The following is a 26,821-nucleotide window of genomic DNA, read 5'->3' as shown; positions in this document are numbered from 1 at the left end:
GTGGACGGGGCCACCTTACTACATAGACAGGGAAATTGAGTCCTGGGAAGGCGCGGAGGCCTGTCTGTGAGCGTCAGAGCCCGCAGGAGGCTCAGGTCAGGTGGCTAATTGCTAATTGTTCATTAAGGATGCATTTGCTCCCCACTTCGAACAGTTGTCTTGAGGCTTCTAATGGAGGTTTTTGGTGCTTGTTTTATTATTATATATTTTTTTTTTTCAAAATTGTTCCAGCTTCAAGCTTCAAATTTCCGTGAAGTCATTGGAGCCCGATAGCTCCCAGTCCTGGCAGCTCCCAGGCTGCAGAGAGCAACACTGTGGCTGGGGGAGGGGGCCCTGCATACCCTGAGAAGCTGGGCTGCGGGCTGTGCCTTAGCCTTGCTGCCGCCGCCGCCAGAGCAGGAAGTGGTGGGTCCCAGATGTGACTCACTCTCATTAGGTAGCGTGGAAGGAGCCTTCGGATGGGTGAGCCTGGACGCGTCTGAGGAAGGGCAGGCGAGGGCCGGGCCACCTCCCTGCAGACCCTGGCCAGCTGCTGGGGCCCAGGAGGAGAGCCAGGTAAAAGCGGGGTGTGGGGATGGAGTGTCACCAGTCCTAGCGGCTTGAGCCCCCGGAGACGGGGCTGGACGGTGGGTGGGAAGCAGCCCACCCGGCAGCCTGGCCTGGGAGTGCACTGGGCAGGGTCTGGGCTGGAGAAGGAGGAGGCTCCGGGAGCCTACTGGGCAGACGGCTGGGAGAGGCGACCCCTCAACAGGGGACCAGAGGCGACTTGTCACTGGCTTTTCCCAGCCTGACAAGAAAGTGCGATTGTGATCTCGATGTTGTGCATCTGGCCCGTTCCATCTGGAATTCTAGGAACCACAGACTCTCAAATGTCCACACTCCTTCTCGAGGGTGTAATTTTACATTTACAGGCACACATGACTTTTCTCAATGAAAGGAAACATTGGCAAGGGAAGGGCAATTCAACTAATTTTATGAAATTATAAAACAACGAACAAACAAAACCTCTGAAAGGGGTGCATGCCTGAGGGTCGGCGAACCAAGATGCCTCCGAGAAGCAGACTGCTTTCCCTTTCCCTACAGCGCGTGTCCTCCATCCCCCAGGGACCTCGTGGGCCATCTGGAGTGGGTCTTTCTGGAACTTTCTATGCATTCATCTAAACATGTGTGCACAGAGGGTGAGGCAGTTGCCTCTTCTTTGTGTCATCACAGCAGGAACAAGGGCAGGGACGTCTGGGGCTGGGGGCTTCCTTCCTGGCCAGCCATTGCTGAAGGGAAGAAGGGAGGGCCAGGAGGAGGAAGCCGAGGGCCTGGAGGTGGGGGCCAGGCTGGGCCGCCTGCGACAGGGGCCCTGGCTCCAAGGCCTGGACAGGCAGCCAGTGTGGGCTGGATGTGTCTGGAAGAGCTGTGTGACCGTGGGCCTTCACTAGCGTCACCCACGTGCAGGTGGAGGCTGTGAGGGGTGGACTCAACATCAGTGTTTCTCGGAGTGAGGACCGGGCTGCCCGGGGAATCGCAGGGGGTTCTAGCCTGTAGATGGAAGGACACATTTAAAATCTAAGTATTTGTCTTAGGGAAAAAAAATCTGTAACTAGGACATTGACATTGTGACGTCTTGACTGTATTATTGTCTTGGACGAGGCCAAAGAAGACACAAAAGTGATAAGCCAGCCAATTTTAGAGGAAGTGCCAAGTGCCGGCCCTGCAGGAAGTGCAGGAGGCTGAGGGGGGCTGCAGCTCAGGAAGGCGTTTGTGCACAGCCTTCACTTCCCACCCAGCTGTCTGTCTTCCCACCTCCAGAGGCCCTGGGTTCCCGAGGTTTACCTGCAGCTCCTGGTGCAGGGTATGGGGGAGGGGAGGCTCTCAGATTGTTCCAGATTCTGTGGCCTTCAGAAGGGAAGGTGTGAACTTTGTGGAGGTAGCTCTCCAGTGGTATTTTCTTTCTTTCTTATTTTTATTTTATTTTTTTGAGATGGAGTCTCTGTCTATTGCCCAGGCTGGAGTGCAGTGGTGCCCTCTCGGGTCACTGTCACCTTTGCCTCCTGGGCTTAAGCCATCCTCCTGCCTCAGCCTCCTGAGTAGCTGGGACTACAGGTACCGCGCCACCACACCTGGCTAATTTTTGTATTTTTAGTAAAGACGGGGTTTCACCATGTTGGCCAGGCTGCTCTCGAACTCCTGACTTCAAATGATCCACCCACCTCGACCTCCCAAAGTGCTGGGATTATAGGTGTGAGCCACCACCCCCAGTCCACCACCCCCAGTCTCTTTTTTTTCTTTCTTTCTTTTTTTTTTTTTTTAAAAGACAGGGTCTCACTCTGTCACCCAGCCTGGAGTTCAGTGGAGTGGTCATAGCTCACTGAAACCTTGAATTCATGAGCTCAGGCAATCTTACCGCCTCAGCCTTCCAAAGTGCTGGGATTACAAGCATGAGCCCCACGCCCAGCCCTCTAGTGCTGTTTTCATGAAAGAAGCAGCTGTTTACCAGCAGCTGTTTTCCTAGCGATGAGGGTGAAGCTGGTATTGCAGAATCTCTTTGCCAGGACTAGGTCTGCTTGAGGGAAGTTTGCTTGAGGCCATGGAGGTTGGTGCAGGGAGAGCTCAGGCAGTAGAAGGTGGTCTGGAGTGCGGCCTCGGGACAGGCCACAGGAGAGTCTCAAAAAGAGAAGACATCCCAGCACTTTGGGAGGCCAATGTGGGCAGATCACTTGAGCCCAGGGGTTCGAGACCAGCCTGGGCAACATGGCGAAACCTCGTCTCTACAAAAAATACAAAAATTAGCCAGGTGTAGTGGCATGTGCCTATAGTCCCAGCTACTTGGGAGGCTAAGGCAGGAGGATCCTTTGAGCCCAGACGTTGGAGGCTGTAGTGAGCCGTGACTGTGCCACTGCCTGGATGACAGAATGAGACCCTGTCTCAAAATAAATAAATAAATTTTTAAAAAGAGACAAAAGTCTGACTCGGTGGTTGCACTGGGGACATGCACCCCACTCTACAGTGTATAGCTACTGATTTGACCCATTCCCTACCTCCTCCACCGCTCCATGTGGTAGGTGACAATCACCTCCAGTTTACAGAGGATAGACAACCCAGAGGGGCTGTCTGTCCTGAATCACCCAGCAGATCAGTCCCCAGGCATCCAGTTGTGCCCACCACAGTGTGGTCTGCTGCCACGTTTGAGCCTGGAGTCAGGGCCAGGACACTGTGTTTTTGGCGACATCAGATGGGGCAAAGCTGAGAACAGGGGCTCTGGTTGGTGCTGAGGGATTCATGGGGGTAGTCCTTACTGGGAGGACGAGGAATTGGGCTCCTGTGAGGGCCTCCTCTACCCCGCCCTGTGCCTGGCCTTCGCTGGGCCCACTGCGGGAGGGAAGTGGTAGGAAGAGGCCTCCTCCGTGGCTGGGCCAGGGTGGGCTGTCTCACGTGCTTTCCTGGACATGTGGTTGGGTCGTGCCTTAGCCGGGAGGTAGGCGGTTTGTCCACTCCCTTTCATTGCAAGGGTCACAGAGGTGGCCGGATGGCCTGTCCCTCAGCACCGCTCCTTGCCTCCTTCCTGCTGTCCTGGAGGAAGAGGATGTGGACTTGTTCATACTGAGGTGGCGAAGCATCCCCTCTCCCACCTCTCCCACTGCCCAGGGAGAGGGCAGTGCTTAACCCCACTGGAGAAAGTTCCCGGTCTTTGAGGGAGCATGCAGAGTGGGTCACAGTGGATGCCTGTATCAAAGCAGCCCATTCTAGCCTTTCATGGAGTGCGGGGGAGGCATTTACTACTTTTTAAAAGACACGTGTGGCCAGGCACCATGTTTCACACCTGCAGTCCCAGCACTTTGGAAGGCTGAAGTGGGCAGATCGCTTGAGCTCAAGAGTTTGAGACCAACCTAGGCTACATGGCACAACCCCAACTCTACAAAAAAATACAAATATTATCTAGCATGGTGGTGCATGCCTGTAGTCCCAGCTGCTCAGGAGGCTGAGGCAGGAGGATTGCTTGAGCCCAGGAGGTGGAGGCTGCAGTGAGCTGAGATTGTGCCACTGTACTCCACTCTGGGTGATAGAGCAAGACCCTGTCTCAGATAGATAGATAGATAGATAGATAGATAGACAGACAGACAGACAGACAGACACATGTAGCCAAGAGCTGGAAGTTAGTTGGAACTAGAGAATGAGACCACATCCGAACACGAGCCAGAGAAGCAGGGGTCTTCCAGAAGTTATCCGGTCCAGCCCCCTGCCTGCAGGCAGAACTGGACTGTGCTCTGGTCCGGTGGCCCAAGTTCCAGCTCTGCTCTTGCCTCCTCCCAACAGCGTGTGAGATGAACAAGGGGTGGAGCCTGTTTCTTGCATCTGTGAAATGGGTTGGTAAAGGTACCCCCTGCATCAGGTGGTTGTAAAGATTAAACGAGCTGATGCACACTCTGCGCCTGGCACCGCGGAGGCACTACCTAAGTGGAAGTGCTCGTCACTGTCGGTGTCACGAGGCTCTCCTCTGCCTTGTCCTGCCTTGGGTGGGAGACTGGACCTCCTGGGGGAGCCGGGGAGGTGCAGGCTGGCAGGGCTGAGCTGAACAGCCTCCCTGTCACCTGCATCCCTTGGGCTAATCATTTTCTCTGTTCCTCGGTTTCCTTATCTGTAAAATGGGGCTGACGGCAGGGCTCAGGTAGGTTAATGGGAGGGCTAGCTGGGCGAAAACCCTTCCCAGGCACCGGAGACTAGTGTGCCCAGGCTGAGAGGTTGCCACGCAGTGGCTGGAGTCCCTCCAGCTGTGTGTGCTGGGGATCCCGCCAGCCCCCTCATCTGTCCAGTGGCCCCCTCCCCACCAAGGACAGTGGCACAGTGTTGCCCGGCTTGCCATAGGCATCTAGCCTGACCTGCTGCTGCCCATGGATTTCTCAGCTGGCCACATCATGGCTAGGGCATTGCCCAACCCTGAGTGCAGACCTGCTTGGCCGAAGCATCCTCCATTCCCCGCTCTCCCTTGGAAGCCTGGAAGCCTTTCTAGAAGGGACCAATATTGGGGTAGAGAAGGGTTAGGCGGTTAGTCTGGGACTAGAGCTCCATTCCTCTTCGGTGGCCTTTTCCTTGGAACATCTAGGACTGTGCTTTCCTGCTGCCACCTGCTGTCTCATTTTTTATTTTGACAGGATCTGGCTCTGTTGCCCAGACTGGGGTGCAGTGGCCTGATCGTAGCTCACAGCAGCCTCGACCTCCTGGGCTCAAGATATCCTCCCACCTTGACCTCCCAAAGTGCTGGGGTTACAGGCATGAGCCACCACACCTGGCCTGTCCTCTTCGATGGGCCAATTTCACAGGCATTTTCTGAGCACAGCACAGACCAGTGCTGCCGAGATGAACCTGAGCAGACTCTGCGTTAGGATGGGGTGGGGACGGCTGACCTTGAGCCTGGGAGAAGGTCCCCCCTGTTCTCGAGCACAGCCATCTGGTCAGTTTCTCCTGGCTTGTGAGGCCCTCCCAGACCGGGCCTGACTTCCCTCCCAACTCCCGCTGCTTGTCCCCATCATCCGCTCTGGGCCAGCCTCCCTGACATTTTCACCCCCAGCTTGGCTCTCTCCTGCCCCTTTCCCGCCCTTGGCCCCCACAGTTCCTGCTGCCTGGGGCTTTCCCCCCAACCGCTGCTTGGCTGTGACCCCAGGTGAGGGCCTCCTTCAGGGGTCCTCCAGCATGGGGAGATGAGGGGACCCAGCTGGCTCTGCTCCTAAGCTGTTCACTCAGCCACCTCCCCCACCCCCTTGGCCTTGCTTTGAGCCCCTCTCTTGCTGTGGCTAGAACCCGAGGGATGCCGGGATACCCTCTTCTTGCCTTTCCTCCGTTTATGTCCCTGTCTCCTCCACCACCGCTGACCACTGGAAGGATGACCCCACGACTGGGCCTGAAGGAAAGGGAAGCCAAAGGAGGTCTTTGGTGCAGGCACCCCAGTTTCCAGTTGTGTTTCCTGGCCCCAGGCTCTTGCCTCCTCCCTGGGCATTGGGACCTACTGGAGGTGACGGGGCAGAAGGAGCGGCCATGACCCTCAGACACAGGCCTGTCCCCTGGGGAGGAGCTCGTGTTCCCGGGAGGCAGAAGGGACCTGCAGTGGGTGGTGTCACCACCTGCCTTCTAGGGCCCGGATGCCTGGAGGCCACTGGACCCAGGGCACCCTGATCAGGGTGCTTTGTCTTCCACGCCCCAGGCCCTTCCTGCCCCTGTAACTGGTCAGCTTTCCTCATGCTGGCCTCTGAAACAACTCAGTCACACTGCCTTGGGCACAGCTCACTGAGGTCATTGCTTCCTGGAGTCACCGACTGGCTGGGCAGGGAGAAGCCTAGGACGCTGGGGTGCAGCTGCTCTGCACAGATGGGGAAACTGAGGCCCAGGGAGCTCTGCAGCCTCAGGGCTGGTGTGTCTTCCTGGTGGGAGTTATGTTGGAGGGGCAGGCCCTGCCCCACTCACAAGCACGCCCCTTCGCCTCACTCCTGGGAGGGTGTGGACTGGGGGCCAGTCTTGTGGGCTTGTCATGGTCCTGCTGCTGTTCTTCAGGGTCTGGGTCTCCCTCCTCCTGTGCATCTCCTCGCTGGAGCAGGGGTCCAGGGTGCTGGTGTAGGCTGGGATGAGACCTCCTTCTGTGTGTGTGCATCTGGCTCCTGGGCCCCCCAAGCCTGTCTCCGGTAGGTACCCCATCTGGCTGGGAGGAGGAACCCTTTAAAGTTGTGTGAAGGAGCTATTTTAAGGGGGCCCGGGCTCATGGGAAGTGGCCTCTTTTGATATATCAAGACTCCCTGGAGACACTGCTCCGTCCCCTGGGGGCAGGGACCTGCACTTCTGTATCCATTTGTCAGGCTCAGCTCTCCTGAGCACGGGTACAAGAGCAGAGCTGCCCTTTGGGGGCGGGCAGGAAGTGAGGCTGAGCCCCTGGTACTGAAGTGTGTCCCCAGTACCGGTTTATGTCATGATTTCTCAGCCTGCTCACCCTGGTGTCTGGAGCCGACTGGGGTGGCCCTGGGTGATGGCACTTGCTGTGTGCCCACGTCTACGTTAAGCCCCTGAGAACTGGGTATTGTTACCAGTCCATTCTGTGGGTTAGGAAACTGAGGCCCAGAGAGGTTCAGGAACATGCCCAAGGTCACACAGCTCCTCCACGGTGGAGCCGAGATTCACAGCCTGCTGTTGGATCTCAGAGCTTGTGCTCCCAACCACCATGCTTTCCTTCCTTCCCTACTGCCCTGCCCTGGCATTTCTTTTCCTCACTTGGCTCGTTTATGACACTCTGCCCTCCTCCTGGCGTGGGCTCCTCAGGGCACCAGCGCCTGTCTTGTTGGTTGTAGCAGCAGCAGCGCCTCACCCTGCACCTGCTGCAGGCGGGAGCTCAGTGGCACTTGGCAGATGGAGGTCTGGTGGCGCCAACAAGTGGCCTCTTTCCTGGTGGCAGGATGGGCCCCCTTCCATGTGCAGTGGTTCTGGGTTTATGAGGTTTTATAGCTATGAGGTCATTTCACTGCTAGAATAGGCCATGGAGCAGAGAGAAGGGTTGCATCCCCATTGCTCAGGTGAGAAACTGAGTCCTGAGAGGCAGGTCACCTGCCAGAGCTCAGATGGGACTGGGGACTCCAGGGTTGGGACCCAGTCCTTAGCTGCCAGTTCAGTGCTGGCTGTACCCCACCGTCTGTGGAGTATGGGGTTTGACGTCCCCGCGTACCAGGCAGGATTAGATCCTGGGAGCTAGGTAGTGCATGGCTGGACGTGCAGCCAGGTAGTAACAGGTCAGGGTGGCCTGTGCTTCTGTGGGAGGTGCAGGCCCTGGGGAAGCTAAGGAGCAAGGCCAGACTGGGAGGGGACCAGGCAGCCTTCCGGGAAGAGGTGGCAGCTCAGGTTGGCCCTGAAGGGCGGGCTGGAGTTCACCAGGCAGAAGGCGTTTGGAGGTGAGGAGGTGGGCGTGTTTTCAGACTGCCGGAGCTGGAGATGAAAGGGTGGGGCTTGTTTGGGGAACCGAAATCAGCCAAATCACGCAGCCACAGAGGAGGCCTGGGAAGTTCTGGAGGCGTTTTTTGGCCAAGGGGTGAGCAGAGATCGGGCTTGGTGTTCTGGGGGGTCCTGGGTAGGTGTGGGAGGCCTGGTTTCCGGGGCCATGGGGCTCTTGTGGCCTGAGACTCCATCACAGTGACCTCCTGTGCCCAATAGCTCCGTAAGGGCAGGATTTGTGGAAGGAAGGAGTGAGTGACCAGGAATGGGGGCTTGGGCTCCAGGGACAGCCATGGCGAGGGCTCTTGAGCCCCTGTGTGGGTGCAGGGCCGGAAGCTGGGGCTGTGGTTGGTTGGGGAGGCCGGGTGGGGCTGCTTCCCCTGCAGCAGGGCTCTTCCGGACTCCTGGTGCGGCTTCACGAGGCAGTCCCCTCTGCGTCTCTTGTGCCCCGTAGGCCTGGGTCAGGTTCTCAGGAAGCCTCGGGAAAGTGAGGGTCTTAGCGCCTTGGTTTGGGGTTAGGCGCTTTTCGAGCTGGTGTCGTGGAGGCCAAACTGGGGGCCTCCAGGCCAGGTGGTGGCTTTAGGCTTGCTGTTGGGACAAGAGGCCAGGCTAGGCAGTGACGCCTCGCTGGGCTCTATCGGTGGCCCGCTGAGCTCCAGGTGGGAGAGGCCTCTCCCACTGACCTCTCTGTGACTGGCTTCTCTGCTGGTCTGAGTGGGAAGGGACCTCAGAGACCCTGGAGGCCTTTTCTGCTCTGGGGGAGTCAGGCCCAGAGAGGGTGAAGAATTGCCTGAGTCACACAGTTGGTGATGGGGAGAGCTGGGACTGTACCTTACATCACCTGACATTCAGCCCAGGGCTCTATTCCCTGCACTGCCTTACCTGTGGCAGATGGGGAAACTGAGGCAGGTGGGCCACTCCTCTGCATTGCACGGGAGAGGCAGGAAATTTGACAGGAGCCCTTTGCCGTGTTGGCACTTGGAGCTCTTTTCCTGCTTGCTTTTCCCCAGGGCAAGGTGCTTCCCAGCTGAAAACTGCCTAGGGAGGTCGCTGTTGAGACCATGAGCACCACAGAGCCCCGGTCTTTCACTCAGGTGTCTCCTCTCACCACCTGGAAGGCTAAGCTCAGAGTGGGTATCCTGGCCCACAGGCAGGTGCATGGGCTGGTCCCTTCGGCACCTGCAATCTTCTTGTGCACAGCTAGCCCAACCTGGGGTCAGGTGGAGGTGGGTACGTGGGGCCCCCAGCCTTAAGGAGCTTTAGAGGCTGCCAATTAAGGGGAGGCTAATGGGCTCTACAGGCCACAGCTGCCCAGGGAGGCCTCTTTGGGGAGGAGTTACTAGGTGGGTCTCGGAGACTCCAAAGTCAGCATTTCCCAAAGGAGGTTCATTAGGGATTCAATGCAAAAAGAGTCTCATTAACAAAAGGATGGGGAAATGTTCAGCTGTGCTTAATTCAGCAGGCTTCTTTCCTACAGGACTTGTCAGAGCCGTTAATTTGCTGATGTGTATGGGGGATCTTTAAATGGGGAAGAGGAGAATGTTGAGCTCAGTACCACCTGTGACCAGAAACGGCTGTGGATGTGTGTGGCTGCACATATGTAGCTTTTCATGGCCCTGCTTTTGGGCAGAATGCACCTCAGGAAATGCAGGTAGAGAGTTAATCTGCACTGGACCTTGGAGGAGGGGCAGGCCTGGGTTCGAATCCTAGCTCCACTGTTTCCCAGCAGGTGGGCTTTGGGCTTGGAGGTGAAGGTCCCAGAGTCAGTTGCCCTGGCTAGAAATGGAGCGAGTGCACCCCCACCCACCACCCTTGGGTAGTCAGGGGGACAGGCCTCACCCCATGGTTCTCTGCAGGTTCTCAGAGGAGATGACCAGCCAGGTAGTTTTTGGCCCAGTTTGTCTCCCAGCTGGGCTCTGAGGTCACAGAGCTTATTTTGAGGCCTGGGTACTGCACTCTCTCCTACCAGCACACCTGGAAGGTTTGGGCTGAGGACCTGACTCTGCCTGGGCTGTCACCTGTGAGCTCCCTCCAGCTCAGGCCAACATCACCACCTCCCTCTGACCTGGGTTGGGTGGGACGGTCACTCCCTTGAGGCCCAGATAGGCCCTACATGGAGGGGTCAGCCCACACAGCCGCTCATGGCCCTGGAAAGCCGGCCTGAGTTGCTGACCAGTGTTCTCTCCACCTCCCAGAGGCTGGGCGCTCACAGGCCAGAGTGGGGGCCGGGCCTCCTCATCCCCAGTGCTGCTGGCTCATGGCAGGGTTGAGGGGAGGGGACAGGTGGCTTCCACACCCCATGGGCCTTTCTGACAACTTGGTGATGCGTGCCGTCTAGACTGGGGTGTTCTGTGCCAGGAGTGGCTCAGCACACTGCTTGCATCACCCCCAACTGAATTCTTTCAAAACCCTGTGGGGTAGGACTGTTATTCTCCTTTTGTTAAAATGAGGAAACTGAGGCACAGAGAATCTGTCAGGTCATGTAATGTATTATTTCTTTTAATATTTAATTTGTTTATGAATGAGTGAGATGGAGCCTTGCTCTGTTTCTCAGGCTGGAGTGCGGTGGCACAATCATTGCTCACTGCAGCCTTGACCTGAACTCAGGAGGTCTTCCTGCCTCAGCCTCCCAAATTGCTGGCTCTACAGGCACATACCACTGTGCCTGGCTCAGTTTTAAAATTTTTTTAGAGATAGCATCTTACTATGTTGGCCAGGCTGATCTTGAACTCTTGGCCTTAAGCAATTCTCCCACCTTGGCCTCCTGAATAGCTGACATCACAGGCATGAGCCACTGTACTTGGCTAAGTCACGCAATTTAGGTGTGATGAATCTGGGATTCATTTTTCTTATTAGACATTTTTTTTTAAGTCACATAAGCAATACACTGACAATAGAAATAGAAACTGAAAATGAGAAGTGAGATTTATCCACTCTGTGAAATCAACAGTTTTGGTTTTTCTGTGTCCTGGTTCCATCTTTATTTGTTCCAGGCATTGCCGTGTGGATTTTTCACAGGATACCCTGTGACATTAGTTTCAAGTGGCCTCAGGCTTTTTGACAGCTGCATAGTATTCCATTGTAAGATTGCATCATTTATTTCACCAGTTCCTGATAGGTATATTATTTTCAATCTTTTGTTATTACAAATAATGCTTCAATGACTAATTTTGTGCTCATGTCATTTCACACTCGTGACAGTGTTTGTACAATACATTACTCAAAGTGGATTTGGTAGGTCAAAAAGCACATATGTCCTTTAGTGACTTGGTTAGATATTATTAAACTGCCTTCACTGGGGATTCTACTGACTCACATTCCTGCCCAGGAGGGAATGTGAGTGCCTGTTTCCAACACAGACTTATGAGACTTATGAAATGCTTTGATCTTTGCCCATCAGTTAGGTAAAAATGGTTTTCCATGGTGGTTTTGTTTTTGTTTTAAAGATGGAGATTTTGCTTTGTTACCCAGGTTGGACTCAAACTTCTGGGCTCAAGTGATCTGCCTGCCTCAGCCTCCCAAGTAGCTGGGACTATAGGTGCATCCCATTGTGCCTGGCTACTATGGTAGTTTTTTTTTTTTTTTTTTTGAGACGGAGTCTTGCTCTGTCGCCCAGGCTGGAGTGCAGTGGCACGGTCTCAGCTCACTGCAAGCTCCGCCTCCCGGGTTCATGCCATTCTCCTGCCTCAGCCTCCTGAGTAGCTGGGACTACAGGCGCCTGCCACCACGCCCAGCTAATTTTTTGTATTTTTTAGCAGAGATGAGGTTTCACCACGTTAGCCAGGATGGTCTCGATCTCCTGACCTCGTGATCCGCCCCCCTCAGCCTCCCAAAGGAGTGTGGTCAGCTTCCTTCCAAATGCTGTGGGTTGGTTTTTTGTTTTTTTTTTTTTTTTTAATTTTTATTTATTTATTTATTTATTTATTTATTTATTTATTTTTTTTTTTTTGAGACAGAGCTTCACTCTGTCATCCAGGTTGGTGTACAGGCATGATCTCGGCTCACTGCAACCTCTGCCTCCTGAGTTCAAGTGATTCTCGTGCCCCAGCCTCCCAAGTAGCTGGGATTGTAAGCATGCACCTCCACACCTGGCTAGTTTTCATATTTTTTAGTAGAAATGGGGTTTCACCATGTTGCTCAGGCTGGCCTTGAACTCCTGGCCTCATGTGATCCGCCTGACTCAGCCTACCTAAGTGCTGAGATTACAGGCGTGAGCCACCATGCCTGGACCTTCCAAATGTTTAAGAGTCATTTAGATTGTCTCTTCTATGAACTTTCTCTTCCTAGTCTTCTCCCATTTTTCTATTGGGTTATTGGTCTTCTTTTTGATTTGTGGGAGCTTTTTACATATGAAGGAGATTAGCTCCTTGTGATGTGAATCATGAATGTTCCCCTAATCTGTCACATGTCTTTTGATTGTGCTTTTGGTAGTTTTTACCATGTATTTTTTTTTTTTTTTCATGTAACTGAATTTATCAGTCTTTTATGGCTTTTGGGTTTTGTGTCAGGATAAAAAGGCCATATTCACTATAGCATTATATGATAATTCTCCCATAGTTTCTTGCTGTCTTTGGAAATAATCCTGGTATAAGTTGTGAATCCAGTTTGCTTTCTGTCTTGTGGATGCTGCCTTTCTAAACAGAATACTAGCAGCCTAAGAGTTAAGACTCAAATGCACATCCTTCCTGTCCCCTCCAGGACAGTGGTTACTCTGGGTTGCATCTGTCCATGGGCCTGTGAAATGGATCTTTTTTTGTTGTTGTTGCCGAGCCTCACTCTGTTGCCCAGGCTGGAGTGCAGTGGCGCAATCCCATCTCACTGCAACCTCCACCTCCCAAGTTCAAGTGATTCTCATGCCTCAGCCTCCTGAGTAGCTGGGACTACTATAGGCACACGCCACCACCTTGGGCTAATTTTTCTATTTTTAGAAGAGACAGGGTTTCACCATGTTAGCCAGGTTGTTCTCAAACTCCTAGCCTCAAGTGATCTACCTGCCTTGGCCTCCCAAAGTGCTGGGATTACAGATGTGAGCCACCGTGCCAGGTCTGTGGAGCTCTTCTTGTACCTCCTAGCCCCATTCATGTCTTGCTGTCACTGCTGGACCCACTGTCAGGGTGGGGCCCTAGGCAATGTGCGAAGTCAGCCAGCACCCTCTTGTCCTGGGCAGGATGAGCACCACTTGAGGTCCCCTATGGTCAACTGGACTTCCCCTTTCTGTTCTTCCTTATCAAGGGAAAGGGGATCAGAAATCTGTTAAATGTGGACGTGAAAGTGTTTCCCTTCTGAAGGGGGAGGCTAGTGAGGGCAGTGCTTAAAGAAATGAATCGCTAATGGAATTTCAAGCAAGAGTGAGGAAAAAGTAGGGCGATTCCTCCAACAGGGGATCCTGGGCGATTGGTTAGTCAGTCGATAAACACTGTTGCCTGAACACCCACTGTGTTCAGAGCCCTGGCAGATACCCTGGTCGGGGCAGTGCTAAGGATTCTGCCTCCTGGGAGCTCATTTCCTGAGCAGAATTTCCTCTTGGTACCTGGCCTGGCGCCTGGTGCACAGAAGGCATTAGTGCACAGCTGCTGAAGGAATGCATGGTCGAACTCCCCCTGGGCAGTCACTAACTAGCATTAGAATGGGCATGAGACATAGTAGACCTGGATTCATACCCCTGGCCGCTGGAGCCTTGGGGGTGCATTTTAAAGGAGAGATTGATCAGGGTAACGTTTAACCAAATGAATGAAGTGGAGGGGAAGATTTCAGGAACAAAGAATACTTTTTTTTCTTCCTTTATTGTTGTGTCTCTGGCAGTTTTTGGTATCAAGGTGATGCTGGCCTCATAGAATGAGTTAGGGAGGAGTACCTCCTCCTCAGTTTTTCTGAATAGTTCCTGTGGGAATGGTACCAGTTCTTCTTCGTACATCTGGTAGAATTTGGCTGTGAATCCATCAGGTCCTGGCCTTTTATTGGTAGGCTATTTATTACTAATTCAGTTTAGGAGCTCATTATTGGTATCTTCCTGGCTCAGTCATGGGAGGATTGTGTGTCCAGGAATTTATCCATCTCTTAGATTTTGTAGTTTTTGTGTGTAGAAGTGTTTGTAGTAGTTTCTGATGGTTGTTTTTTTACTTCTGTGCGGTCATTAATAACATTCCTTTAGTCATTTCTAATTGTGTTTCTTTCGATCTTCTCTCTTTATTAGTTTAGTGGCTTATTTTATTAATTTTTTCAAAAAACCAACTCCTGGATTCATTGATCTTTTGAATGGTTTTTTGTCTTGTTTTTCTTCAGTTCAGCTCTGATTTTTGTCGTTTCTTGTCTCCTGCTAGGCTTGGGGTTGATTTGTTTTTGCTTCTCTATTTCTTTCAATTGTGAAGTTAGGTCGTTAATTTGAGATCTTTCTGACTTTTTGATGTGGGCATTTAATGCTACGAATCTCCCTCTTAACACTACCTTAGCTGTGTCCCAAAGAATCAAAGAACAACTTTCTACCCATCCCTAGAAGTGGCTCTCTGGGGCCAGGCGAGAACCTCAGCCTTTTCCCTCAGTTTTTCTCCAGTCCCTTATCCTTTTCATTTACTGGTTCAGCCTCCACCCCCAGTCCAGCCCCAACTAGGCCAGAGCTGGTCTCAGAGGTCTGACACAGCCCCTTCTTTGCAAGAGGGAAAACTAAGGCACAGGTCAGGCAAGAGACTCGTTCAGGGTCACAGAGCATGTTGGTGGCTAAGCTGGGACTGGAATGCAGGTTTTTGGTCCCCAAGACTGATCAGCAGCCTGTGCCCTGGGATTGGGAACAGAGTCAGCCTCGGGGTGCTTGGGGGCTGTGGAGGGGGAGCAGAGTTGGCTGGCAGTCATGCCATTGGGGAACTTCAGCCTTTGCCCCTGCTGGGCAACTTTGCAGGCTATCATCAGGAGATGCAGTGGGGGGCCTGGGTGGGGGCCTGCCCACTCTGCATCTGCCTCTCCCTCTCCCTGGACCCCATGGTTGAACTCTGACCCTGCAGGGCTTCCTCTGACACTAAACCTGACTTCTTGGCCATTTGCCAATTTGTCCTGCAAGCTTGGCCTCTTGGATATCATGACCTGTGCAGACGACCTGGCTATCAGCACCCCCAGTTTACTGATAAGGAAACTGAGGCCAGAGTGTGCAGGCAACTGCCACTCACAGGCCATTGGTAGCAGAGCTGGGATTGGGTGCAGGCATCCTCCCAGAGGCCGAGTGTAGCTGGGAGAGGTGTGCTGTGGCGGGTAAGGCAGGTGTGGCGGGTGCAGCAGGTGCTTCCTGATCTTGAGGGAGGCCCTTTCTTCATCTGCCCTCATCCTTCAGCCGTGGCGCCCTCCTCCCTCACCCATGCCACTCTGCGTGCTTCCCTACCCTGGGCCTGGCGCAGGATTCTGGCTGGCTAACCTTCTTGGCCATTCATGTCACAGGCATTTGCCAGGATCAGCTGCGGGACACACACACAGATCCCACCACGACAGTTTGGCGAGGCAGGGGGCTGGGATGTTAGACCCACAATGGGAAGGCCTTTGGGTAGGGGAGGGGCCTGGGAGAGCAGGGCATGGGGGCCGCAGAGCTCTGGGGACAGGGAGGGTCTGGGGAGGGCTGGGCTTGGGGTGTGGGACCTTGAATACCAGCAGAATTGAATCCCTGGGTTCCACGAGGTTTCCTGGGGGCCTCTTTGGGTCAGGCCTGCACTGGGCAGAGCAGCTGCTGGCTTCATGGAGCTCAGGGTTCCTTGAGAGAGATCGCATTAACATGAGACTCCCTTGGCAAATGAAAAATCTGCCTGAGACTCAGCCTACCAGGGGAGCTGAGAGCCCACAGGCCCGGCGGGGGGCAAGATGGAGCATGCAGGTTTTTTTTGCCTACAGCTGCGTGGCATCCCAGGCAGGGTGTGGGCCCAGGGACCGGAGTGGGGCCTCTTCCCTGGAGGCTTCCATGCCCCCCCCACTCCAAGGTCCCCACTTCCCCTTTTTGAGGCCACCAGGGCCCCATGGCAGCCCTGAGCCTGCTGAGGCTTGGCCGGAGGAAGCCAGTCTGTGGTTTCTGCCAACAGTGGCTGGGTGAGGAAGTGGCTGTCCTGTCTGCATCTGTGAAAGCTGGGGGTTTCTAGAACATACTCTGCACAAGGGCTGTGGTTGTTCTGGGGACACTGCCAGATCAGCTGGACTGGGGAAGGAGTTCCCGAGCACCCGGGGACCTGGCCCTGCAGTTGCAGTATGGAATCCCAGTCTTCTGCTTCCAGCAGTTCTTCTGGCTGGAGAACCTGGACCCAGCCAGCCAGTATTTGGTGAGGAGACCACAGTCCTGCCGTAGTTGCAGGATAAGAGGGTGTGTGAGGGGTTGCTCAGAGGGCTTCCTGGAGGAGGAGGCCCTCCTGGAGTTCACTGACCTGAACTTGCTCCTGCAAGGCAGAGGGAAGTAATTCGACAGGGTCCCCTGAGCTCCCTACCTCTTGGTCATAGCTCTGTCCTGGGCCTTGTTTGTGGGGAAAAGGTTGGTGTTTTGGGATATCATGGGATTTCTGGATGCCAGCACCATGAGGGTGATAGGGACCCCAGATATCCTATGTTTAGATTCCAGTTTTTTTTTTTTTTTTTTTTTTTTCCCAGACAGGGTTCTGCTCTGTCACCCAGGCAGGAGTGCAGTGGCATGATCATAGTTCAGTGAATTCAGCCTTGACCTCCTGTGATGGAGGGATAAGCGGGGCTGTCCCCTCCAAGCCCCAGCTCCCTTCTGGAGGACTGCTTGTATCTGCAGCGTCACACTGTCATCTCTGTGCTGACTGGGACCCTTCCAGTTGACTCTGAACCCATTGAGGGGCCATGGGTGCTTTTTAGATGCAACAAACTGGGTCCAGAAGCCCGGTGTGGACTTTGAGACTCTTGGTTGCGAGTGACAGAAGCTCAAACTAGCTGAAGCTGAAAGAGGCATTACTTGTCCCATGTGGTTAAATATCTAGAGGTTGCATAAGCTTCAGGCACAGCTGGCTCCTGTGGCCCCAGGAGGTGTTGCCACGCCCGTGTCTTGTGCCAGTTCTCCATGTTGGTGTCATTTTCAGGCGGGCTCTCTCCTTGTGGTGGCTCAGGTGTCTGCTGACAGTGCCAGGTCAGCAACAAAAGAGAACACCTCTTTCCCTGGGTCAGCAGAAGTCCAAAGACAGCCCTCACGGCCCAGGCCTGTGGCATTGAGGCTTGAGAGGGACTTTGCTGATTGGCTATACCAGGGTCATGTGGCCCCTGAACCAGGGTACTGAGGGTCGGGAGAGGGGACATTGCACAGCAGAAGCATGAAACACCCTCCTCCCATCTGGACACCTTCCCCGCAGGGGAGTCCCCTCCTCTTTAAAATGGGGCTGCTTACCCTGCTGTACCACCGGGCTGGTCATGAGGTGAGAATAAGTAAGGGCCTCTGGGACTGTAGTCTCCTCAGGAAGAGGGGACTTGATACTTCTGCTCTTGGTGACTTTGGAAGTCAGACAGGACCCATGCAGTGTGGGTGAGGGAGTGACACGGAGGCAGGGCTTGGCTTGAGCTAAGGGAGGCCTCAGGGCCAGAGAAGTGCCCAGTGATGGAGGAGACTGCCCTGAGAGGTGGTGAGCCCCATCGTGGAGGTATACACGCTAACAACAGGGTCATTTGTTAGCAAGCAGGTGTGCACTAACAGCAGGGTCATTCAATCCAGGGGGCCCTGCATTGGATGTGTCTTAGACATGGCAGAAGAGTTCCTTTATCCAGGGCCTTGTGGGGAGGCCCTCCCTGTTGCCAACTGAGTTGAGGACTGGTGGAAGAACTGGTGTTTGGACAGGAGGCCTTGAAAACTTCCCAGGCAGGGGGTGCCTCTGGGTCTGACTTTGGCAGGGTGGCTCCTAGGGAGGAGCTGGCCTGGGGACATGCCACTGGTGGTGGGTTCCTGGACCCCTCTGGAGATGTGATCAGTGAGTTCATTCCCCCCAGGCCTCACGGTGCCCGGCTTGTTCCAGGAGCTGGCCAAGGTCCCTGGATGGGCCGAAGTCCTTGTGCCCGTGCTCTCCACTGTTCACCTGCCCCTGCCTGCCGTTGCCCGGAAAGTGGCCTAATGAGTTCCTTGAGAGGCGTGTTTACCAGGCCTGGGTTCCCACGGGCCCTTGGGACCCTCTCAGCTGGTTCCTCCCTCTCCTCGTGGTGGCCCAGTCTGGCTTTGTGTGCCTGGAGTGGGTGTGTCCACACACAGTCACACTTGCACTTTCACGCACGTGTCTGGCCGCCTCAGCTCTGGTCTGGGGGCTTTGCCTGGGAGATGGAGCAGCTGTGGGGAGTGGCCTCAGCCCTCTGGTGTTTGGAGCTTCTCAGTCTGGCCGTCCTGGTGCACTGGTGTTTGGCAGCAGGCCAGGGGGCAGGCAAGGTTGCTGTTTGTGTGCTGTGGCATCTGGCTCGGTCCCCCGGGATGTCAGTGGGGAAGCCTGGGCTGAGGAGCCCTGGTTTGGGAGCTGGCAGACCCGGGTTTGCATCCCAGCCCCTCTGTCTACCAGCTCCAGCAGTGTGATCTTAGGCAACCACTCTGCCTGTCTGGGCTCAGTTCTGCATGTGTGAAACGGTGGTGCCACCTTGGCCTTTGCCGGTTGTGAAGATGAGAGCGAATGTGTGTGCAGGTGCCGGGGGTGGCAGGAACTGCTGCTGTTATTACTGCAAAAGGCTATTTTGGGGTGGGAGGGGGCTGGATTGAATGTGTCTCAGGCAGGGACTGTATCTCGTTTGGCAAACCCTGCAGCACAGGGTTGGATGTACATGGTTAGCGCACAGTAAATGCCTCTTGTGGAATAGACTGGTTAGTTTAGATTTAGAGGTTGTACACTAGTGGGCTGCAATCACTGCAAAATTTGAATTCAGCTGCCAACATTTAAAAATCATTTTACATAGAAATCAGATTTGTAGCCTGTCTGAGCACTTTGGGCACTTTGACAGCTCTGGGCCACACCCCAGAAGGGTTGCCCCTCGTTGAACAGGTGCTAAGGCCTGTAGACACCTGCCCAGGCACTGAAGGAGACAGGGCTCCTCAGCAAATGACCCCTTCCTCCTCCCCCAAGTATGTGGTTTTTGCATTTTGTTCCTGGTGTGTGGTGATGGAATAGGAACTTCCAGAGGAAATAGAGCCCGAGGTGGCTCCTGGAATCAAGGTGGCCCCTGGGATCTCATAGTAGCAGGTGTTGAGGTTGGGGGGCTTCCCTTAGACTTGGGGACCCTGGATATTCTGCTTTTTACCTTTGGGGGCTGGGGGCTCATCTGGCCACGTTCCCTCCGCTGGACCAGCTGTCCTTTGAAGCTTCCGCTGGTGGCTGGCCATTTGTGCCCCATGACTGCCCTGAGCCGTCCCATGTCTCACAGCCTCCCTGCCGTGAGACAGCCTCTGCCTCTGGCCCTGTTCTGGTTCCAATCCAAGGCAGGCCTGGAGGACACCGGGGGCCTGGATTCTTGGTCCAGCGTGGCCCCTTCATGCAAGGGTCCTGTTGGGAATATGGCAGCTGTCCCCAAGTCCCCATTGCTGTGTGAGGGATTGCACATTTTTGGTAATATTCCTTCCTTTGGAGACTGATGGAGATCACTGGGGAGAGAGAGTCCAGCCTAGCACACAGGAGGTGTAAGGACTGGCAGGCGTAGGTGTGATTCACAGCCTTTTTGGAATCAATGAATATGCTAAGGAATGAATGGTGCTGGGGAAAGAAGGAGCCCGTATGGGCTGAGCGTGGCAAGCCTGGGGGTCAGCTCACAGTGTGTCACAAAGGGGCCACTGTGTCCCTCTCTGAGACTCAGCTTCCTTTTCTGTGAAGCAAGGCTTGCAGACATCTGAAATTTATGTCAGTGGGCTATTTAAACAAATAAACAAGATTTTTGCGGGGTACAGTGGCTCATGCCTGAAATCTTGACACTTCAGAGGCTGAGGAGGGTAGATTGCTTGAGCCTAGGAGTTCAAGACTAGCTTGGGCAACATGGCGAAACCCCATCTCTACAAAAAACACATGGCCCACTGCAGCCTAAGCCTCCCCAGGCTCAGGTCCCAGCTACACAGGAGGCTGAAGTGGGAGGATTGCCTGAGTCCGGGGAGGTTGAGTCTGCAGCAGGCTATGATCACACCACTTCACTCCAGCCTGGGTGACAGAGTGAGACCCCATCTCAAAGAAAACAAAAAACAAACAAACAAAAATCAGAAAGAAAGAAAATGCAAAATGCAGTTTTATGTGAAACTTACTGTAACACAGATGCAGGGGCCTACTCTGGCTGAAGCAGGCATGGGTTGGTTGCCTGAGTCTATGCCCTCCGACCTTCCCTTCCCATCAGGGGCCTGATGCATGTCCCCAAATCTCAGGGCTCCTAGGATCACAGCTTGGAATGCTCTGTGCCTGGAGACATGAGACTCACTGGAAAATGAAGTGAATGTGGTGTTCGCACCAGGACGATGGGGACAGAGCAGAGCCTGGAAACAGACCCCATCTGTGTGATCACCTGACTTATGAGAGAGGTGGCTCCACTGAAATTCAGTGAGAGGATTGCTGGTTCACTGAACACTACTGGGATAATTCAATATCTATGTGGAAAAAAGAAATGAACCTTGATCCCTGCCTCACACGATACCCAGAGTGAATCAAGATGAATTAGAGACCTTAGTGTGAAAGCAAAACAGAGAAACGTGCAGAGCAGAGCTGGCCTGTAGAAGTTTCTGTGATGATAGACATGCTCTATTTTTCTGTGCTGTCTAGTACAGCAGCCGCCAGTCGCATGTGGCCATTGAGTATTTGACTTTTTTTGTTTTTGTTTTTTTTTTTGAGATAGAGTCTCACTCCATTGCCCAGGCTGGATGCAATGGCACGATCTCAGCTCATTGCAACCTCTGCCTCCCAGGTTCAAGCCATTCTCCTGCCTCAGCTTCCCGAATAGCTGGGATTTCAGGCACACACCACCATGTCTGGCTAAGTTTTGTATTTTTAGTGGAGATGGGGTTTTACCCTGTGGGCCAGGCTGGTCTCGAACTGCTGACCTCAGGTGATCCACCTCCCTCAGTCTCTCAAAGTGCTGGGATTACAGGCATGAGCCACCATGCCTGGCTGGCTGTTGAGTATTTGAAATGTGGCTAGTGTGACTGAGGGTCTGAATTTCTAACTTGATTTTAAATTAATTTAAATTTAATTTAAAATAGTGGCTGGGCATGGTGGCTCATGCCTGTAATCCCAGCACTTTGGGAGGCTGAGGCAGGAGGATAGCTTGAGCCCATGAGTTCAAAATCACCCTGGGCAGCAGGAAGAGAGCCCATCTCTACAAAAGAAAATTTAAAAATTAGCTGGAGATGTGGTGGTGCACACCTGTAGTCCCAGCTACTTAGGAGGCTGAGGTGGGAGAATCACTTGAGCCCAGGAGTTTGAGGCTGCAGTGAGCTATGATCATGCCACTGCACTCCAGCCTGGGCAACAGAGTGAGACCCTGTCTTGAAAAAAAAAAAAAGCAGCCTCATGTGGCTAGTGGCTACTATCTTGGACAGTGCAGTTCTAGAATACACAGGGGACTAGCTTTACAACAACAGGACATAAAAGTTAGGTTAGGGTTAAGATGGATAAATCAAACTTGGTGCTGTGAGGCCTGGGCCCTGCTCTCCCCAGTGCCAGCCCTCCCCTGACTTGGCCCATTAGGTCAAGCTCCTGTCTGTTTCATCTCCGCAGAGCTGAGGAACTGCGTGTGGAGTCAGCCCAGTCTGGATGCACAGGAGGATGCCGGCGGCACAGTGAGTGAGGCCTGGTGCCAGAGCTGTGTGGACCCCTCATTGGCCATGGAGCAGCAGGCTCAGAGGCCCTCTCCCCAGCCCTGCTTGCCTGCCTTGGAGAGGACAGAGGCCTAGGCCCACGGGGGAGGGCGTTGGCAGACAGATGCCCTCCAGGCCCTGGGGCCTCCTTAACGGCCGAGGGTGGAAGATGCCGGCCAAGGGGCGCTACTTCCTCAACGAGGGCGAGGAGGGTCCTGACCAAGATGCGCTCTACGAGAAGTACCGGCTCACCAGCCAGCATGGGCCGCTGCTGCTCACGCTCCTGCTGGTGGCCGCCACTGCCTGCGTGGCCCTCATCGTCATCGCCTTCAGCCAGGGGGTGAGTGAGGGCAGCCCCTGGGCTTCACATCTCAGCCCCAACCTTGGCCAAGCTGCCATCTTCTCTTAGCCTCAGTTTCCTCTTCTGTAAAATGCTATTTTTTTTTTTTTTTGAGAGTCTCACTCTGTCACCCAGGCTGGAGTGCAGTGGCATGATCTCGGCTCACTGCAACCTCTGTCTCCTGAGCTCAAGCAATTCTCCTGCCTCAGCCTCCTGAGTAGCTAGGATGACAGGTGCGTGCCACCATGCCTAGCTAATTTTTGTATTTTTGGTAGAGATGGGGTTTCACCATGTTGGCTAGGCTGGTCTTGAACTCTTGACCTCAGGTGATCCACCTGCCTCGGCCCCTCAAAGTGCTGGGATTGTAGATGTGAGCCACCATGCCCGGCCAATGCTATGTCTTTTACAACACGTTTAGACTGGTAGAAGACAAGTTTCTAATTAAAAAAAAAATGTTTTTGAGACTGGGCCTTGCTGTGTTGCCCAGGTTGGCCTTGAACTCCTGGGTTCAAGTAATCCTCCTGGCTCATCCTCCTGAGTAGCTGGGATTACAAGCATGCATGACCATGCCCAGCCTCTCTAACTTTAATTCAATTTTGAAGTCTGGAGTGGTTTCAGATATTACATTAACTTGTCTGAATAAACTATTCTCATTTTTCTCCATGATGAAATTTGATTCTACTGAAGACCTGGGTCAGGGGATGGCCTGCGTATCACTGCCCTCACTTCCTGTACCCATGCAGACATCATTAATCAATCGCTAGCTCCACACTGAGCCTGTCTATGTTCTCAGAATCCTCCTTTTATTTTTTATTTTTTATTTTTATTTTTATTTTTTTGTAGAGACATGGCCTCGCTATATTGCCCAGGCTGGTCTTGAACTCCTGGCCTCAAGTGAGCCTCCCTTGGCCTCCCAAAGTGTTGGGATTACAGGCGTGAGCCACTGTGCCCAACCTCAGAATCCTTTTAAACACAGCCCTCCAGGCTGGCACCACTCATGTCATTTCTGGCCCAGGCACTTGCCTTGGTACAGCCACTAGCTGTGTTCAGCTATTGAGCATTTAAAAAGTGGGTAATGTGACTGAGGAACTGCATTTTTCATCTCCCCTCCCCTCCCATCTCCTTTCCTTTCTTTTGAGACAGAGTTTCGCTCTTGTTGTCCAGGCTGGAGTGCAATGGCACCATCTTGAACTCGCTGCAGCCTCCACCTCCTGGGTTCAAGTGATTCTCCTGCCTCAGCTTCCTGAGTAGCTGGGATTACAGGCGCACGCCACCACACCTGGCTAATTGTTGTATTTTTAGTAAAAACGGGGTTTTGCCATGTTGACCAGGCTGGTCTCGAATTCCTGACCTCAGCTGATCCACCTGCCTTGGCCTCCCAAAGTGCCGGGATTATAGGTGTGAGCCACCATGCCCGGCCCATTTTCTTTTTAGTGAATGTAAATTTGATTAGCAGAGTTCTGGAAGAACACTCGGAAACTCCAGAGTGTTTGTATGAGTCAAGTGGCCAGGACCCAGCAGCTGCCAGTGCAGCCTGGATCCATGTGGCTATCAACCACAGGACGCTTGCTACTGTGTGCCAGCCCCCAGATCAGGCCTCTGCCCCCACGGACCTCCTGGATGCTGTGCCCGTCCCATCCTACCTCTGTGCCGTTGCCCCAGCTCCTCCCCTATGGGATGACTTTTCCTGGTATCCCTCACCAGCCTCTGCTCACTCACTGAGGGCCAGGTGCAGTGTCCTCTTTGGGCAGCTTTCCAGGGCTCTGCCTGTGAACGAGTCCTGCCCTGTGCTTGTGGTATGACTTGTGGTTGTGCACAGAGCACCGTGGGAATCCGGAGAGGAGGCAGGGATGGAGAGTGATGGCATCATGGGCGGGACTGTGGGTGATGCTCTGGTTCCCGAGGTGATGGGAAGGGGGTGGTTGAGGCAGCCTTGGCAGAGGTGACAAAGAAAGGCCAGAAGGTGAGCGGGAACCAGGCGTGGGAGGGCTCATCCACACCCTTCATGTGGAGGAAGCTGTAAGTGAGGCAGCCAGCCCAGCAGGCTTTCTGAAGGAGGTGGCTCTGCACTGGGAAACGCTGAGGCATTTCTGTCTGTTTGCTCTACCCAGGACCCCTCCAGACACCAGGCCATTCTGGGCATGGCGTTCCTGGCGCTGGCGGTGTTTGCAGCCCTCACTGTGCTGATGTATGTCGAGTGTCTCCTGCGGCGCTGGCTCAGGGCCTTGGCGCTGCTCACCTGGGCCTGCCTGGTAGCCCTGGGCTACGTGCTGGTGTTCAACGCGTGGACGAAGGCGGCCTGTGCGTGGGAGCAGGTAACGGGGACTCTGGACTCCCTGCCGGCTGCGCCCTCGGGAGCTCCCATCCCCGTGGTTGGTGGGCATGCCACAGGCCCTTCCTGCCCCACGCTTGGCTGTGTGTCTAGGATGGCCCCAGGCTGGTTTTGTCCCTGTGAGTTCTCTGCATTGACAGGGCTGAGGTGGGGAGAGTGTCCACTTTGGATGCTGGGCTGCAGCACTTTTGGGTGGCTCCAGTTTGGTTGGAGATGACAGAACTTCAGCTCAAAGAGGCAAAAAGGCACAAACTGGTTCCTGTGTCAGGAAAGGCCGAGGGGTCAGTGCTGGGCTCCAGCGGGATAACTGGACCTGGGGCCTCTGGACAGCTTCAGCCCCAGGCACGCTGTCCCCAGGTGGGGGCAGAGAAGGCCACAGGGCTCCAGGCTGCCCACCTCAGCTGAGACAGAGGCCCCTTTCTCAACCAGCTCAACCTGCAGGCTTGAGCCACACTGACCTGACTGTGGTCACGGGCCCAGTCCTGGATGGTCACTGTCACCAAGCAGTGGCACGCTCTGACCAGTGGGCCTGGGTCCTGTGACAGCTCCTGTGGCTGGGGCGGGGTGGGGTGAGGCCCAGGGGAACCATGTGGACTGAAGGGGAGGGAGAGGGCAGCACTCCCAGAGGGGTGGACGCAGGACCGGCTGGTGGGGTTGGTGGGGCAGCTCTGGGAGTGGAGGGAGGGCGGGTGGGGACGCATTGCTGGAGGCAGCTGGTGAGAGGGTGCCTCAGCCTCCCGGTAATCATTCCTGCCGAGCGAGAGCCACGTGGCAGGGGCACCAGGTGGGGGCTCCCTGGATCACGTGAGGCATGGAGCCTCCCACCTGGGGTGGCCACAGGCAGTGGATCAGCACAGGAAACCATGGACCATGTGGCCGGGCCCACCCTAGAAACACATTCTGGCTTTACTTGTTCCTTCGTATGTCTGCCCACGCCGGGGCGGGGGGTGAGGGAGCCGACCTAAGGACACCAATTGGGTGGGCTGGTGTGGTGCAGGTTTCTGGGGGTCGTAGGGCCTGGGGCAGCATCTCGGGGCACTGGGCTCACCAGGCTGCATCCACAGGTGCCCTTCTTCCTGTTCATCATCTTTGTGGTGTACACGCTGCTGCCCTTCAGCATGCGGGGCGCTGTCGCTGTGGGGGCCGTCTCCACCGCCTCCCACCTCCTGGTGCTCGGCGCTTTGATGGGAGGCTTCACGACACCCAGTGTCCGGGTGGGGCTGCAGGTGAGGGACGGGCTAAGGCCTCTGGGGAGGTTTTGTGGTCTGGGTCTAAGGGCAGATGGGGGCCCCCTCTGGGTGAGTTAGACCCAAAGGCCCCGGAGCCGTGTTTGTAGACAGCCCGCTCCAAGGCTGGGTCCTCTCCGAGTCTGCTCTGAAGCTGGGCCTCAGACGTGGCCCTGCCCTCTGGCCTTTGCTTTGCTGGCCTAGGGCTCCCCTGTGGCTCAGCCCTCAGGGTCGTGACCTCAGGCGCTGTCCTGACGGGGCTTGGGGGAGTATCCCAGGACACTGCCTTGTGTCTTTGTGTTGAATGACTGAACCATCTGTTCATAATTATTGGGGGTTTAGAGATGTGTTTCCTCCTGACCAGGCCTGGCATCCTCTCCGGGCAGAGGCTGGCCCTCTGCACAGCCAGCTGGGCGCTGTGCCCTCTGGGACTGCCCTTAGCACTCAAGCCCCTCAGGCCCTGGGCTCTGTGAGGTGGTCTCTTCTGCCTTCCTGGGTGTCCTGGTCTTGCATCCCTAGTGACTCACTAGGAGACTAGCTCCTGTCTGGGCCTCAGTTTCCCTGTCTGCCCCAGGAAGAGTGACATTCTCAGTGGGTTGGGGGTCAGGGAATGGGAAGAGGTGCCATCACTAGTCTGCCTAGGAGTCTGGTGCCTGGGAGGGCAGGGGCCAGGCCACATACTGAGCCCCACCCTGGTCCACCCGCAGCTGCTGGCCAACACAGTCATCTTCCTGTGCGGGAACCTGACAGGCGCCTTCCACAAGCACCAAATGCAGGATGCGTCCCGGGACCTCTTCACCTACACTGTGAAGTGCATCCAGATCCGCCGGAAGCTGCGCATCGAGAAGCGCCAGCAGGTGGGACCTGGCCCCCACTCCTCACCTTGCACACCCCTGTCCTCTTCCTCTTTCTGTTGGACGTGAGACACTCATGCCGCCATGTGCATGAGGTGCATGGACAGACACCTGTGCAGGTCTCACCTCGGTAAGTCCTGGGCTCCAGCAGGGTAACCGTAGCCTGCTGACCCTTGACTCTGCCTTCCTCTGTGTGGTTTCGGTCCTGGACACACCGTCCCCAGGTGGCGGCAGAGAAGGCCGTAGTGGCTCCAGGCTGCTCACGCATCAGCTTAGCCTCCCCAGCTGAAAGAGCCCTTTTCTCAGTCAGTCTGAGTCCCGGGGGCTGCTGGGTACATGGGAGGTAGATGCCCA

At 54.8% G+C, this 26,821-nt stretch overlaps 1 protein-coding gene across 6 annotated transcripts in view; it reads left to right on the top strand.

Moving 5' to 3' along the window:
• The window catches only part of ADCY7 (adenylate cyclase 7), a 72,649-nt gene that overhangs the window by 20,666 nt on the left and 25,162 nt on the right, over positions 1-26,821 (top strand). The window contains exons 1-5 of one of the 6 annotated variants that reach the window (XM_050774780.1): positions 411-555; positions 21,636-22,055; positions 24,167-24,370; positions 25,452-25,613; positions 26,321-26,470. In XM_050774780.1, the coding sequence (XP_050630737.1) occupies positions 21,840-22,055; positions 24,167-24,370; positions 25,452-25,613; positions 26,321-26,470 (732 nt within the window). In that variant the 5' untranslated portion in view covers positions 411-555; positions 21,636-21,839. Of the gene's footprint in view, positions 1-410; positions 556-7,393; positions 8,051-15,564; positions 16,239-21,635; positions 22,056-24,166; positions 24,371-25,451; positions 25,614-26,320; positions 26,471-26,821 lie in introns of those variants that run through there. The other 5 variants (XM_050774783.1, XM_050774779.1, XM_050774781.1 and 2 more) reach the window with 5 other exon arrangements.

This window comes from Macaca thibetana, chromosome 20, assembly GCF_024542745.1.
Source record: "Macaca thibetana thibetana isolate TM-01 chromosome 20, ASM2454274v1, whole genome shotgun sequence".
NCBI lineage: Eukaryota > Metazoa > Chordata > Mammalia > Primates > Cercopithecidae > Macaca > Macaca thibetana.
Note: the sequence above shows the minus strand (reverse complement) of the source record. Positions and strands in the feature narration are given on the sequence as shown.